General features: G+C 38.6%; 1 protein-coding gene across 3 annotated transcripts in view; it reads left to right on the top strand.

Moving 5' to 3' along the window:
* The window catches only part of LOC116006970 (protein PHOTOPERIOD-INDEPENDENT EARLY FLOWERING 1), a 14,230-nt gene extending 2,630 nt beyond the window's left edge, over positions 1 to 11,600 (top strand). Inside the window, exons 2-21 of one of the 3 annotated variants that reach the window (XM_031247519.1) lie at positions 447 to 539; positions 1,058 to 1,138; positions 1,225 to 1,332; positions 1,450 to 1,530; positions 1,624 to 1,712; positions 1,811 to 1,956; positions 2,050 to 2,111; positions 2,267 to 2,402; positions 2,614 to 2,682; positions 2,766 to 2,839; positions 2,925 to 3,059; positions 3,614 to 3,670; positions 3,896 to 3,964; positions 4,075 to 4,137; positions 4,222 to 7,258; positions 7,406 to 7,470; positions 7,645 to 7,709; positions 8,583 to 9,360; positions 9,870 to 10,387; positions 10,595 to 11,600. In XM_031247519.1, the coding sequence (XP_031103379.1) occupies positions 480 to 539; positions 1,058 to 1,138; positions 1,225 to 1,332; positions 1,450 to 1,530; positions 1,624 to 1,712; positions 1,811 to 1,956; positions 2,050 to 2,111; positions 2,267 to 2,402; positions 2,614 to 2,682; positions 2,766 to 2,839; positions 2,925 to 3,059; positions 3,614 to 3,670; positions 3,896 to 3,964; positions 4,075 to 4,137; positions 4,222 to 7,258; positions 7,406 to 7,470; positions 7,645 to 7,709; positions 8,583 to 9,360; positions 9,870 to 10,387; positions 10,595 to 11,036 (6,135 nt within the window). In that variant the 5' untranslated portion in view covers positions 447 to 479 and the 3' untranslated portion in view covers positions 11,037 to 11,600. Of the gene's footprint in view, positions 1 to 446; positions 540 to 1,057; positions 1,139 to 1,224; positions 1,333 to 1,449; positions 1,531 to 1,623; positions 1,713 to 1,810; positions 1,957 to 2,049; positions 2,112 to 2,266; positions 2,403 to 2,613; positions 2,683 to 2,765; positions 2,840 to 2,924; positions 3,060 to 3,604; positions 3,671 to 3,895; positions 3,965 to 4,074; positions 4,138 to 4,221; positions 7,259 to 7,405; positions 7,471 to 7,644; positions 7,710 to 8,582; positions 9,361 to 9,869; positions 10,388 to 10,594 lie in introns of those variants that run through there. The other 2 variants (XM_031247518.1, XM_031247520.1) reach the window with 2 other exon arrangements.
* The last annotated feature ends 154 nt before the right edge of the window (positions 11,601 to 11,754 follow it).

Here is an 11,754-nt window from a genome sequence, read left to right as displayed (position 1 = left end):
TCTTGGGGGGGGGGGGGGGGGGGGGGGGGGGTGAATGTATGGACTCAGATGATTTGTTGACTTAGGCTCCCTTTGGGAGGGTGTTGAGATTGGAGCATTTGGATGATCCAATCACACCACTCCCACCAGATCCCCACATCTCCAAGTGAAATTTCTATGGGTCTACTCCAATTGCTCTCCCAAACACACCCTTACTGTAAAAAAGGATAATATGTGATGCTTTATGTCCTTTTCATCTTCCTTTCTAATGATTTTGATTGTAACTTTTGAGAGAGGCAATCTCTCAAACAATGTTTTCTCCTTGAGAGGTTGTTGCTAGTGTTTTCCTTGCAGTAGAAAATTTTCTTGTTTTCTTGAGGATGTCCTTGTCAATTGGATTTTTTTCCCACATCATTGTTCATGCATCTATAATACAATAAATTTAATATTTTTGGCTTTTTATGCAGATGCTTTAGTCATGCCATAGATATCTTATTGTCATGTCTTCTAAAGGTTCAAAGACTAAACCTGACCATGAAACACGTGCCAGGCGACAGAAGGTACAGATATCAAGCTCTGCCTGATTCAAAATTTCTCTAAGAATGTGCTGTTTTTATATTTATCCTGATTTTTAATGGTTGCTATACACTGAGTTGTTTCATTGTCTCTCTATCTGTCATGCACACATTCACCCACACAGAGAGTTGTTAGAAGGCTTTTCCAAATGTTGTGTTATAAAATTACTTAGTTTTCTTTTGACATTATTTGTTGATGAAATGTGTCAATTGAGCTTTAAAAAATCTGGTTCTGTTTAGTATTGGTTCCAGATCAATGACACCTTCATAGAACATCTGGGTAGGGTTAAGGGCATAAGGGAAATCTTGAAATTTCATGTGCAGCAAACGCCACCTTCCTATTCCAGGGAACAACAAGAAAATCTAGAAGAAAAGAATAATATTGGAATTGACATATTCAGTCAGACATCAACTCAAAATCTCATGGTGCTAATGGCTTTAAATTGTTGTATCTAATATCTTTTGACCTATGTCTATCTTTGTTTATCATTTCATATTAATAGGCACTTGAAGCCCCAAAAGAACCTCCGCGCCCTAAAACACATTGGGATCATGTTCTTGAGGAGATGGTCTGGTTGTCAAAGGTAATTGACACTTCCCTTGCTTTCAGTGGCAGCAATAATTATTTTAATAAGAATAAATATATGCCTGAATTTCTTTGGTGTTACAGGACTTTGAGTCAGAGAGAAAATGGAAACTGGCTCAGGCAAAGAAGGTTGCAATAAGAGCAAGCAAGGGAGTGCTGGATCAAGCATCAAGGGGAGAAAAAAGGGTGAAGGTATAAAATCATTTACATACATGAGATATTAGACTGCCTTGACAGCTGAAAGCTGAAGTAGCTTTTGTACTAGTCACACTGTAAAATCTTATCTATTTGTTCGTATAATGTCACCAGGAAGAAGAGCAACGCTTGAGGAAAGTGGCCCTAAATATATCCAAGGATGTAAAAAAATTTTGGTTGAAAATTGAGAAGCTGGTAACTACACTTCAGGATAATCCCTCAGATGTTAAATTCTCACGGTCATCTTGTGCTTTTGAAAGAAAATACTCCCTTACTTTGTTCTTTCAGGTTCTTTACAAGCATCAGTTAGAGCTCGATGAGAAGAAGAAAAAAACACTTGATAAACAGCTTGAGTTTCTTCTTGGGCAAACTGAGAGGTGCAGTTTTTTCAGTCATTGTGTTTAGGGTGGAGACTTCTTTGATTTTACATATGTACACCAACATGATGAGATGCTCTGTATTATGATTATTATAGGTACTCAACAATGCTTGCAGAGAACCTAGTTAGCTCACCAACACAGTGCCAACAATTGAATGTATCCTCTTGTCAGGAGCGCTTACGAATTCAACATGAAGAAGGAACTCAAGATGATGTAAAAAGAAATGCTGAAGAAAAAGTTGGTAAGTGGATGAATGGTTTATTTGTTGCAGATTGCCCACTTATCTTTGGGTTGTTGCCTTTTGCTTCTCTCACTGCCTGTAAAATGGTGACAGAATCTCAGTCAGTTGCCCCTGATAAAGATGATGATTATGATTTGATGTCTGAGGATGGATCAGTAAGTTTTAATTCTATTTTCCTTCTTCCAGTTTGTTTCCTTTCATGTTTCTTCGAACCAAGGAAATAGTATTATTCTTGGAAACTGTTTAGTAATCTCTGCAGCAATTTTACTAATATAATATTTCACTGTGGTGAATGTTGATACTGCTTTAGGAAGATGATGAGCATACAATTGAGGAAGATGAAGCTCTTATAACCAGGGAAGAAAGGGAAGAAGAGCTTGAAGCCCTACAGAAGGAAATGGATCTACCTATAGAGGAGCTTCTTAAACGTTATCACAAGGAGCAAGGTATATTATGTGTGCCATATACCTTCATTCTATAAGACCTTAAATTTGTGCTCTTAAACCCCCGTATATTACAAATTACTTTTTCTTGGGTATACTATTGTAAATGAATGCAAATATTGAGAATGGAGTTTTATCTTTCAATTACTTGGTTAATAAATCATTTCTTTGAATCTTTATCCAATGAATTATAACCAGTGTCAAATTTTCTCAGCTAGCAGAGGAAGTAGCCCGGATGAGAATGGTGATGTGCCTGAGGCAACTGTTCCTAGGGAGGATAATGGTGAGCATATTAGGTGCCAATGTAGGGCATTTTGTTAGTACTGAATTAACACTTTATCTGAATGTCTGCTACTGTTTGTCCAGCCAAGGATAGTGATTTTGCCATCACCCCTGAGATTAAAAGAGTCATATCTTCTGCAAGTCCTGGTCGTGGTTGTGTAAGTTGTATGTGTTTATGGTTGCTGCCTTGAGTTTCAAAGCATGTTCAATTCTCAAGTTAATATTTCAACTTGGTTCTTACAGGTTGAAAGCAATGGTGTTTTGTCAGTTTCAGATAACCATTTGCCAGAATTGGAGCCGGACAAGCACAGCAAACCACCAAAGAAATTGCAGGAGTCAGACAAAGTGCATTCTTTAGATGAAATTAACGATGAACAGGTATTTTGTGAGCCTGCTATTAATTGATTATTTATTTATTTATGTTTGGGATGAGTGTCGCTCTTCCTGGAATCCTATGTTTTTCTGGGATTTTGTCTGGTTTATTTTATTTATTCAAATCATGTATGAGAACTGAGAAGATTTGTCAAAGGAATCACGTATTCCAAGTTTGGTTATAGTGGCCAGATGCACTCCATTGACCGATAGATCATGGTTCAATCCTTGAATCGACCTTCTTCCCTTGTATTTTGTTTCTCACTTTCTCCCTCTGCCCTAGAAATAAATTTTCTAAATATAGAGGATTGTATACATCTTTCTTTATGTATGATTAAGGGGCCTTGTGCATTTGATTCGGCTTTTGCGTAGATCATATTGGGCAAAGTTCTGTTCTGCTCTGTTTAAGTACTTATTTGTCTCGATTGTTTTAGTCTTGGTGTTCTGTTGGTAAAACCCATGAAAAACAATGTGACTTTTACTTTTGATGATAGAACCTATTCTCTCTTTTAAAAGTGTTTACGTAGGTTGTGTGTAATTTCTCTTTCCAGTTTCTGCAGGATGGCGATGATGATGAAGATTTTGTAGCTACATTTGAAGAGACTGAATGTTATATGGTAAGGCTTTTTTGGGTGAAACTTCCATTTCTTGAAATTTGTTTCTTGCACATGCTATCAAGCTTCTACTTGTCTTGTGGGTGATGGTGTGACATTTGGAAATTGGAATTATTACTTTAAGTTGTATAAATGGGACTCTTATTATTCATGCCATTTTAAATTTGGATGCCTATGTTACATTGGTTTTGGATGAAATTTTGGCTTTATTATCTCAAATGCGTTCAGGATGATGAGACAACTCTGTTGGAGGAGGAAGAGCTAGCAAAGGCAGACCCAAATGATGCTACGAATGAGGTAAAAGCTGTTTTGGCTTTTTAGAGTATTAAATTTCTATTTTTGTGTGCATTCACTTAATATAGTCAAGCTGTTAGTATCTAACAAAAGGCATGCATGTTAATTCTCAGATTGCACTTTTGAAAACGGACTGTGAAATTCCTATAGCTGAACTACTTGCAAGGTATAAAAAGGTATGTGCAGCGGTTCTTGCATGTCAAACTTAAAATTAATATTGGGTTTTGATTATCTTATTCCTGTTGCATTTCTCTTGTTAGGACTATGAAAATGATGAGAATATGGGCGGTGACTCTGAATCTTCGTTTTCATCGGCTTCTGAGGAGTTTTCTGATTCACCAACTCACAAAGAATCTGAACTGAAGAATGAATCAAGAGATGTCCAACCCATTGCATGCCCTGAGATGGAAGACAAAGAAGCTGATGCTGTGGTTAATTCTGGTGAAGAAAAGGAAAGTGAGAACCGACTTGCTGATGCAGCTGCTGCTGCTAGATCTGCACAGCCAACGGGTAATACGTTCTCAACGACAAAAGTGCGTACTAAGTTCCCTTTCCTCCTGAAATATCCTCTTCGTGAGTACCAACACATTGGATTGGACTGGCTTGTTACAATGTATGAGAAGAAACTAAATGGGATCCTGGCAGATGAAATGGGGTTGGGGAAGACAATCATGACTATCGCTCTTCTTGCTCACCTTGCATGTGAAAAGGGAATATGGGGCCCTCATCTTATTGTTGTTCCAACTAGTGTCATGCTCAACTGGGAAACTGAGTTTCTCAAATGGTGCCCTGCTTTTAAAATACTGACATATTTTGGCAGTGCAAAAGAGCGGAAGATAAAGAGGCAAGGATGGTTGAAACCAAATTCTTTCCATGTGTGCATCACAACTTACAGACTTGTAATACAAGATTCCAAAGTTTTCAAGCGGAAGAAGTGGAAATATTTGATTCTGGATGAAGCTCATCTTATTAAGAATTGGAAATCACAGAGATGGCAGACTCTTCTTAATTTCAACTCAAAACGTCGTATTCTTTTGACTGGTACGCCGTTACAAAATGATCTTATGGAGCTATGGTCTCTGATGCATTTTTTGATGCCGCATATTTTTCAGTCTCATCAAGAATTCAAGGATTGGTTCTGCAACCCCATATCTGGAATAGTTGAGGGGCAAGAAAAGGTAAACAAAGAAGTTGTTGATCGCCTGCATAATGTCCTCCGCCCCTTCCTACTCCGAAGGTTGAAAAGAGATGTGGAGAAGCAGCTTCCTAGTAAACATGAACATGTCATCTATTGTAGACTCTCAAAGAGGCAGCGCAACTTGTATGAAGACTTCATTGCTAGTGCTGAGACACAAGCAACTTTAGCTAGTACAAATTTTTTTGGAATGATTAGTGTTATTATGCAACTTCGTAAAGTCTGCAATCATCCTGATCTATTTGAAGGACGCCCTATTGTAAGCTCTTTTGACATGAATGGTGTTGATGTTTGTTTGAGTTCTTCCATTTGCTCAATGTTTACACATGGCCCCTTTTCAGCTGTTGACCTTATTGCCTTGGGGTTTTTATTTACTCATCTGGATTACTCGATGGCTTCTTGGGAGAGTGATGATATTCAAGCTATTGCTACCCCACCAGGCTTGTTTGAGGGTCTTGGAAATCTAGAAACAGGATCTGGATTGAAAAATCAGAAGAAGTTGCATGGTTCAAGCATTTTTGAAGAGATCCAGAGGGAACTTATGGCGGACAGACTTAAAGAAAAGAAGGAGCGAGCAGCAACCCTAGCATGGTGGAATTCTTTAAAGTGCAAGAGGAAACCAATTTACTCCACTGGTTTGCGGGAGGTAGTCACTGTAAAGCATCCAGTACGCGATATTCACAGTCAAAAGATTAATCCTTTTTCTTACTGCTCTAGTCTTGCCAATATTGTGCTGCCACCTGTTGCAAGATTCCAACAAATGGTTGATCAGGTTGAAAGTTTCATGTTCACAATCCCTGCAGCACGTGCGCCACCTCCTGTTTGCTGGTGCAGCAAATCTGGAGCATCTGTGTTCTTTCATCCTACATTCAAGGAGAGGTGTACTGAAGTACTTTCACCCCTTCTAACTCCTTTTCGCCCTGCCATTGTCAGAAGACAACTCTACTTTCCTGATAGGCGATTAATACAGTTTGACTGTGGCAAGTTACAAGAACTTGCAGTTCTGCTGAGGCGGTTGAAATCAGAAGGCCACCGTGCATTAATTTTCACCCAAATGACAAAGATGCTTGATGTGTTAGAAACTTTTATTAATTTGTATGGTTACACTTACATGCGCCTTGATGGTTCCACTCTGCCTGAAGAGCGACAAACATTGATGCAACGCTTCAACACAAATCCCAAAATTTTCCTTTTCATCTTATCAACTCGTAGTGGAGGTGTTGGCATTAACTTGGTTGGTGCAGATACAGTTATATTTTATGACAGTGACTGGAATCCAGCTATGGACCAACAGGCTCAAGATCGCTGCCACAGGATAGGGCAGACACGTGAAGTACATATTTATCGGTTAATCAGTGAAAGCACTATTGAAGAGAATATTCTAAAAAAGGCAAACCAGAAGCGTGCTCTTGATGATTTGGTCATACAGAGTGGTGGCTATAACACTGAGTTTTTTAAGAAATTGGATCCTATAGAGTTGTTTTCGGGTCACAGAACACTTTCATCAAAAAATGCTCAAAGTGAGAAAAGCTCTGATGGTACAGAGGTTCCTCTCTCTAATGACGATGTGGAGGCTGCTTTGAAGAATGCTGAAGATGAAGCAGATTATATGGCACTGAAAAAAGTTGAACAGGAAGAGGCTGTGGACAATCAGGAATTCACTGAAGAAGCAATTGGGAGGATGGAAGATGATGAATTTGGTATTGAAGAAGAGATAAAGGCTGATGATACTGATAATGTTGGCCTTACAATATCAAATAAAGAGAAGGCTGCAGTCTCAAATGGGAGTGATCCAACTGAGGATCGAGCGATCACTTTAGCTGGTAAAGATGAAGATGTTGATGTGCTTGATGATGTAAAACATATGGCAGAGGCTGCCGCAGCTGCAGGCCAGGCAATTTTGTCGTTTGATAGTCAACTACGCCCAATTGATCGGTATGCTGTTCGCTTTCTGGAGTTATGGGATCCTATCATAGACAAGACAGCAGTTGAGTTGCAAGATCAGTTTGAGGAAAGAGAATGGGAATTGGATCACATTGAAAAGCTAAAGGAGGATATGGAAGCAGAAATGGATGATGACGAAGAACCTTTAGTTTATGAAAGTAAGCTTTTCCTATTCATGTTTACGGATTCTTGGAGAGCAATAACTATTTACCAGTGAAAAGTTCAATATTTTTTAATCATTTGATGATATGCATAGGTTACTTTAAAAAAATATGTATATTGATTGATTTTCTTACTACTATTAGGATGGGATGCTGATTTTGCAACTAAGGCTTACAGACAGCAAGTTGAGGCATTGACTCAAATTCAGGTCTTAAAGTCTACATTGATATTCTATAAAGCTTCTCCTGTCTTCCCTTCCACAAGAGAAGTTGAAGGGATGAACATTGCGTTAAATTTGAGTCCAATTTTAAGATTCTCTACTCTCAATGCTTTTGTACTCTAAATTTTTCTGATCTGCTTATTTCTTTTAAATTTTTAATAGTTGATGGAGGAAATGGAATCTAAAGCTAGGGAGAAGGAGCTAGCTGAGTATGAGAATTCTATTGGGTAAGTTCATTGTCATGATCAATGGTTGTATGGCATTTTTCCTATTATTCAACATATGGTTATACCTTTAGAGCCATGATTATTTCTCTTCACCTTTTGAGATCTAGATTTTAGATACTAATATTTTACATCAATTTCTGAATTTTCTGCCCTGGCTTTAATTTTAGTGGGTGTAAAGCTGATTGGAAAAACCCATTTTACCCTCTTTTTTTTTTTTTTTTTGGTTTGCATGGGTTTCCTGAGAGACAGCCTTTTGTGTGAATACTATGTGATGAATTATCACTTGTAAGCACTTTCTATTGGATGAGAAAATAGTTATCCTAACACCAGCAAGGCTGCAAGAAGAATAGGAACTTTTCTGGCTAAAATCCTTTTTTCTTTGCATTCTTGCCCTTCACAGTTGCTTTCCTCATCCTCACACAAAAAGTGAATGGATTTGAAGACTGTTCTGTTGTATCCCTTGGTTTGTTTTCCCCCTTTCTGCAGAGCTTGTTTGGATTTTTGAAGGGCCGACCGGTCTTCTATTGGTTCTTCACCTTCACTTTTTCTTTCTTCTTTTACCAATTAGCGCTGGTAATACCTATTAAAAATTTGAAAAGTACTGTGAGTAGCTGTACAACTTTGTCAGCATCATAATTTTGTTGTTTTCATAAACTCATTCTCTTCTTAATTCACCACAAATGTTGCTGAATCATCTACCATTCCTGATGTTGGTCCTTAACTTGGGCAATGCTGCTCCAGTGTTTACTCTGATATGTATACAGTATACTAGCCGATTTATACTATCTAACTGATCATGATTTTTAGTGAAATCACTTTTGGTACATGCATTCACAGCTCAAGTCTCACATCTTCGTCCTATGTGTTTGACAGGAATGATGTTGCAGCTCCTTCTAAGCCCAAGTCAAAGAAGAAAACAAAGAAAACGAAGTTCAAATCTTTGAAGAAAGGAGGCCTAGGTTCTGAAACAAAATCTATGAAAGAAGAGTCACCAATTGACTTGATGTCTACAGATGATGAGATTATATGCCAAGAGGATGTTACCACCCCAGATTTTGTGTCGTCACATTCAGCTCAATTTAGAAAGCGTAAACAAGCACCAGATGATGAGGAGTCTAAACAAATGAAGAAGTCAAAAAAATTCAAGAAGGCTTCGGAGGTGTCTCCTTTAGCTCTAGATTTGTCATTACCTGGTATGCAGCAGGATGAATCTATCGATTTGAAACACCGTGAGCGGAGCACAGTTGATCTTGAACTTAAGCCATTACACAAGAGCAAGATGGGAGGGAGAGTATCAATTGCTATGATGCCTGTAAAGCGCATTTTTACTCTAAAACCAGAGAAGTTGAAAAAGAAAGGCAACCTGTCGTCTAAAGATTACTTCCCTTCAGCTGATCAATGGTTGCCACAAGAAGATGCTATATTGTGTGCAGCTGTCTATGAATATGGCCCTCACTGGAGGCTGGTTAGTGATATCTTGTATGGAATCACCGGTGGAGGATTGTACAGGGGCAGATTTCGCCATCCTGTGCATTGTAGTGAAAGGTTTAGGGAACTCATACAGAGATATGTCTTTTCTGCCTCTGATGTTATAAACAGTGAGAGAGCCAACAATATAAGCTCTGGAAAGGGTCTTCTGAAGGTTACTGAGGTAAGCATATTGACTTGTATAATCTCATCTTTATAAACTAGGTAGCTCCTTTGTTTTCTCTCTTTGTGTGATGCTTGCACTGCCCATATATGCCAAACTCTTAATTGTGACTTTCAACATTTGGGTGATGTGTTGTAATGTAATTCCACTGCTTCTTTGAGAAGTGTTGACATAGTTGTTTATAACAACCTTAAAAAAATTGAGCCTGGTGTGTTTATATGGGCCTTAATTTGACCAAAATGTAGGGAGCCTTGACACAGTGGATGGTTGTTTTTTGGCCAGGTGCTCTTGCATAGGTGCTTTATGTTGCCCTTTTTCTTTGACCTATGTTTAGTGTATTTTTTGCAGAACAAAATCATTGTGGCACAGAGATCCATTTCTGTCAAACATTTCCTTCTGCACATTTCTGAGTTTTGAATGACTGGGCATATTATTCTGCCGTTGATGAAATTATGTGATTCCCATTTTTTCATTTCCAGATCCAGCTAACTATTGCTATCTTTATACAGGAAAACATCCAAACATTGTTAGATGTTGCCTTGGAGCTGCCAGATCGTGAACCCCTTATTCAAAAGCATTTTTTTGCCCTTCTATCTTCTGTCTGGAGGTCCAGGAAAAATGATTCATGCAGGCGATCATCTTCACAAAGTGGTTTCAACCCTTTGCTGTTAACATCAACAGCCAATCATTTCTCTCAAAATTCCGTTAGACCACCACAGGGAAAATTGGCATTTACTAACCTAAGTCAATGTAACAAGTTAGTAGGAGCTGCACTTTCCGAGAACTCTGGTGCACAGACTGATAATTCCGTCTCTATCTCTAAACAGAGGGAGGAAGCCCCTGTTCCTGCAGAGGAGTTGGATATTACTCTTGAACTTCAGGCTGCAAAAGATGATAATGACATTTCTTTCCCACCTCTTGTGCATCTTAAAATACTTGATCCTGATTCCTCACCATCTTTAAAAACGCGGACACCTGAACATATTCACTTGAAATCTTCTCCATATGTAGCTGAAAGCCGATTCAGGTACAGATCCTTGGAGTTGGGCAACATTCTTTTCTATTAGAGTATTTGATTTGATATGTGATTTGTCAACTGTTTGGACGGTTTTGCCTAATTTTGGAATTATTCTTTGTCCATATTTATAGAACAATAGTTTTAGTTTTTTTTTTCTGTTTTCTTTTCTGATTAAAGAAAAGAACACATGTAACTTGTTTACTCTTTTCTCTTCAGGGAAACATCAAATACTTGCTTTGAAGCTTGTTTGGATTGGCCATCAATTACATTGCCTCCTGGGGAGCCAAGGTGTAAAACGCCAGCAAAACCACAATCTCAAGGAAAGCAAAAACTAGCTCCCGATTCATCCAAGGCTTCCAAATCAAGGTCGAGAAAGGTTTCAGTCGAGCATAGTGATCTGTGTCCACCCACCGAACAAATATTCCAACCCGCATCATTTTCCAACGACCCCATCGCAGCCATGGACACCTCATCCAGCCTCGAAGAAGCCTGTCTCCACCACGACTTTGAAACCAGCTCTCTGTTCAACACGAACGGGGAATTTAAAGTGGACCTTACAGATTTCGTGCCCCACAGTTACATTCCTGGCTTATTATCCGGACTAGACGATTGTTCAACTTCTAGTCCAACTTTCCCAGAATTTACGGATATTGGTTAGCGTAGAAACCTTGTATTTCCCAAAAATGTCATTTGACAGAGTCTACTAATGTTGAGAGTTGCTCTCAGTTTTGGAGACATGGACTGCTCATGTCATGCATCTCCCCTCCCTCCCGCTCAGACGAGGAATGGCTATCGCCCTCTCGGGGTGCATGTTCCAGCAGGTATGAGCTCTGTTTTTGTACGATGGTAGCCGTTAACTGTGTACCCTGCTAACAGTTTGCATCAATGGAGAAGATGGTCAGGTCAAAGAAGATGAATGAGGCTTGAGAGATAGACCGAGTAAAGAGTACAGAATGCAACTTAGGAATTAGGGTATTGATTAATGATTATATATATATATATAAATAGCACTTAGGTTCAGTAGTTTTTTTCTCTGTTTTTTTTTTCCTTGTTAGTGGGGAAATTTGTGGTTGCAATTTTTTTCGGCGGTTCAGTCATATTTCTCTGGGCGCATAACATTTGGAAAAAAATTAGTGATTCCATTCAACAGAAATATGTCACTCCCCCTGTCTGATCCTTAGATTCAAGAAATCGATGACAGTATGTTTAGTATTACTCTGAACTTCATATATCTTCTTCACCGATGCACCCAAGTACCAAATGGTAACAACTCTTAATCAGTTATCAACTGAAAAATTGACTCTTTAAGGAATATAGTTTGTAAGCTATTGCACGAGAGTGAAATTTATTAATGCACCCTTTATATAGTAATTGTG

The sequence above is a fragment of the Ipomoea triloba genome, chromosome 15 (genome assembly GCF_003576645.1).
Source record: "Ipomoea triloba cultivar NCNSP0323 chromosome 15, ASM357664v1".
NCBI lineage: Eukaryota > Viridiplantae > Streptophyta > Magnoliopsida > Solanales > Convolvulaceae > Ipomoea > Ipomoea triloba.
The sequence above is the reverse complement of the archived record's forward strand: the minus strand, read 5'-3'. Positions and strand labels throughout refer to the sequence as shown.